Source organism: Sinocyclocheilus rhinocerous, unplaced genomic scaffold (assembly GCF_001515625.1).
Source record: "Sinocyclocheilus rhinocerous isolate Xijiao unplaced genomic scaffold, SAMN03320098_v1.1 scaffold233, whole genome shotgun sequence".
NCBI classification, from domain to species: Eukaryota; Metazoa; Chordata; class Actinopteri; order Cypriniformes; family Cyprinidae; genus Sinocyclocheilus; species Sinocyclocheilus rhinocerous.
Genome location: NW_015643174.1, coordinates 60,367 through 63,327, shown reverse-complemented (window position 1 = coordinate 63,327; position 2,961 = coordinate 60,367). Strand labels below are relative to the sequence as shown.

Here is a 2,961-nt window from a genome sequence, read left to right as displayed (position 1 = left end):
ATTACTGCCACCTATCTCTCAAATGGACCATTGACACTCCTAATTGAGATTGTAGATAGTGTCAATGGTCCACTTGAGAGATAGGTGGCGGCAATGCACTTATAAGTCTGCGATCCGCCGTAAAGCAAGAAGAAGAAGAAGAAGATGCCTCAAGCGCAGGCTGAAGAAGACGCGAGCGCACTCAGGACAGTTCAGACATCGCAGTGCATCAGAGGTAAAAAAACTATATAAATACTGTTCAGTTTCTTGCACAGACCGATCGTTTCGTGTCTTAAGACCTCAATGTATCGTCACGAGCCGCAGGCTTTGATTTGGTTTTGTTTGTGTATGTTTTTTTTTTACTCTCAAAGCCGTGATTCCCATTCACCTCCATTATAAGACTGACAGACTGCAACGGTTTGTGTTAAAAATCTTTGTTTGTGTTCTACTGAAGAAACAAAGTCACCTACATCTTGGATGCCCTGGGGGTAAGCAGATAAACATCAAATTTTCATTTTTGGGTGAACTATCCCTTTAAGATAGAAAAATAACATATATATTGTTTGAAATGTTATATAGATAATTTGAAAGGGACAAAGAAACTGCATAAAGTACATCACGTATGCTTGCTCTCCTGAAGATGCACACACGAGTTGCTGTTAATAATACTTAGAAGTTTTGTACACAGCAATGGAATATTGTAATATTACAATATTGTTAATTAGAGTTACTATAACTATTATTACAATAATAGAGCTGTATGTTTGTGTCCATAGGTTTATCAGAACATTTTGGGAAGCAGTCCTGTATCCAAACCCTACATGGCTCACCGCCTTCGAGGGCAAATTTGGGGTCTTGCGTACTGCCCCTTTGAAGATGTTCTGGGAATTGGACATGGAGAGGGCTTCACCAGCATGATTGTACCAGGTAAGACAGGAACACATGTTCACACAAAGGACATGTTCACTCCTTCGTACCAGGAGTCTACATATAGTCAGTTGTGTTTCTTGGATGATGGACAAATGAGCTCTGTTCCAAAACCCAGTGAGGTACCTGCATATACTGCAAGACCTGTTCACACTGCCAGTGAAACACAGCAACAAATATGATCCCATTTGAGACAAACGACATTGTCCATTGCTGTCAGGATGTAGCAAGATAGATAGATGTGCATATCAAGTGTTTATGAGAAGTGTGGGAGTATTATTGCACTTACTGAATGACATGGAGGCGCCCGCGCAATCCCTTGCATTTTTTCCTGCGGAAAGAACTTGGAATAGGTTACTCCGTCATTTTTGGTCATAAGAGTAGCCTAATAGGCTACATCATTCGTAAAAAAAAAAAACTATTTCTGCTTTTATTTATGTACACTCACAATAACAACAAAATGTTGAGCTTTTGTAAAATAGAGATAAATAAACAGGATGCGTTTTCTGCCAGTCTCTGTGAAATGGAGCGCGTCACAACAATGAACAGCTTACTTGCCTCACATAAAATAAATATATGAAAAAAAATATATCTTGAAATGTCTACTATTGAACGAACCAATAAAAAAAAAAATCTCTAATTATGTAGTCCTTATAAAAATGTGCATTTCCATTACTGTGAAGATGACGAGTCCGCGTCGGCATTCTGTAACTTCATCTTTGCAACCGACACTCACTGAAAGCACTAGTTTATTAATAAATAATTAAAATGTCTTCTTTTCCCCGGGCACATTCATAATCATTAATTTTGCCAGTGCTTTGTGGCAAGCTTTATGCGCGCGCTTGTGCACAGAATATAGGCTACACGCCTATATGCCTAAAGGATGGTTTAGTAGGTTATTATATTAATCAATTTAATATAAACGTGCGACTAGTTGACTAGAAAAATCTTTAGTCGGGGGCAGGCCTATTTGGCACAAGGAACTGATCCATTTTTTAAATAAAATGCTATGACATTATGAAAAGTGCGACTGCAAATCACGTCACGCTGCATTGCACGAGTTATGCATGCGTTATGAGTCAAATGCTTTTATTTCATTTTTTGGGGGTGCTATGATCTTTCTTTCCTGCTAGCCCCTCCCTAGCGCCGCCCATGTCTATGGTGTAGACAGCATCACTGATTATAATGAGTTCTATAGTCTTTTGTTGTGCCACTCGCGTCCGGTGTAGACACGGTGTAACATTGGTTTTGCTTGGTTTCACAGAACTAATCGTTGCGTATGTATATGTGGGGCGGAGCTATCAAAATAGGGGCGAGACCCTTTTGGGGTAGGGGCGTGTTTGTTTTGGTGATTTCAAATGTCAACATCGGCTACCAGAAATCGCTTACCCCACCTTTAATGCAAAGGAGCAGCATTCAGGATTTAAGTCTGTAAAGCATGTGTGATCTATCAGATAATCACGGTTTCTGTTTGTCTTGAATTGCAGCAGAAAGTCAAAAAATTCATAAAGTAAGGGCGTTAAATGTTGCTTGCATTGCTAAAAATGTATGTCTTTCTCAGTACTTTTCTTGATTTCCAATACAAACATTTAAACATTCTTAAATCAAATACTTTTACTTCAGATGCAAAATGAAGATATGAAGTCTTGTTTTCTGAGGAACTGGACAAAATTAAGTGAGTTTGTTTTAAAGACGAACGAACATGTCAATGGGGAATAAATACTTGTTTTTATTATTATTATTTTTATTTTTTTGTTTGTTGTTTATTTAGTTTTTGGAGCCCACTGTTTTTTTTTTTTTAATTTTGATCAATTTCACTGAAAAGCTATCGCCTTACTTTAGCCCGATTCACGACGGTTAGCTTATAATAATGTTTTCTAATTTGAGTGGTACAGGTAGGTTTTCGCGGGAAATTCGAGCATGCGCTGCGTCATTACCTCACTTCTGTAAACATAAAGAAGTTGTCCCGGCTACTAGGCTATCGCATGTGAGGATCCTGCAGGTGGCCGATCGTTTATAGCCTTTTCTCACAGCAGCCAGAATAATGAAATGTAT

The 2,961-nt window shown here is 38.5% G+C and overlaps 1 protein-coding gene across 1 annotated transcript in view; it reads left to right on the top strand.

The window, feature by feature from the left end:
• LOC107757058 (WD repeat-containing protein 46-like) overlaps nucleotides 1–2,961 on the top strand; it is a 37,720-nt gene that overhangs the window by 23,986 nt on the left and 10,773 nt on the right. The window contains exon 11 of the mRNA XM_016574428.1: nucleotides 756–906. Coding sequence (XP_016429914.1) covers nucleotides 756–906 — 151 coding nt within the window. The remainder of the gene's footprint in view (nucleotides 1–755; nucleotides 907–2,961) is intronic.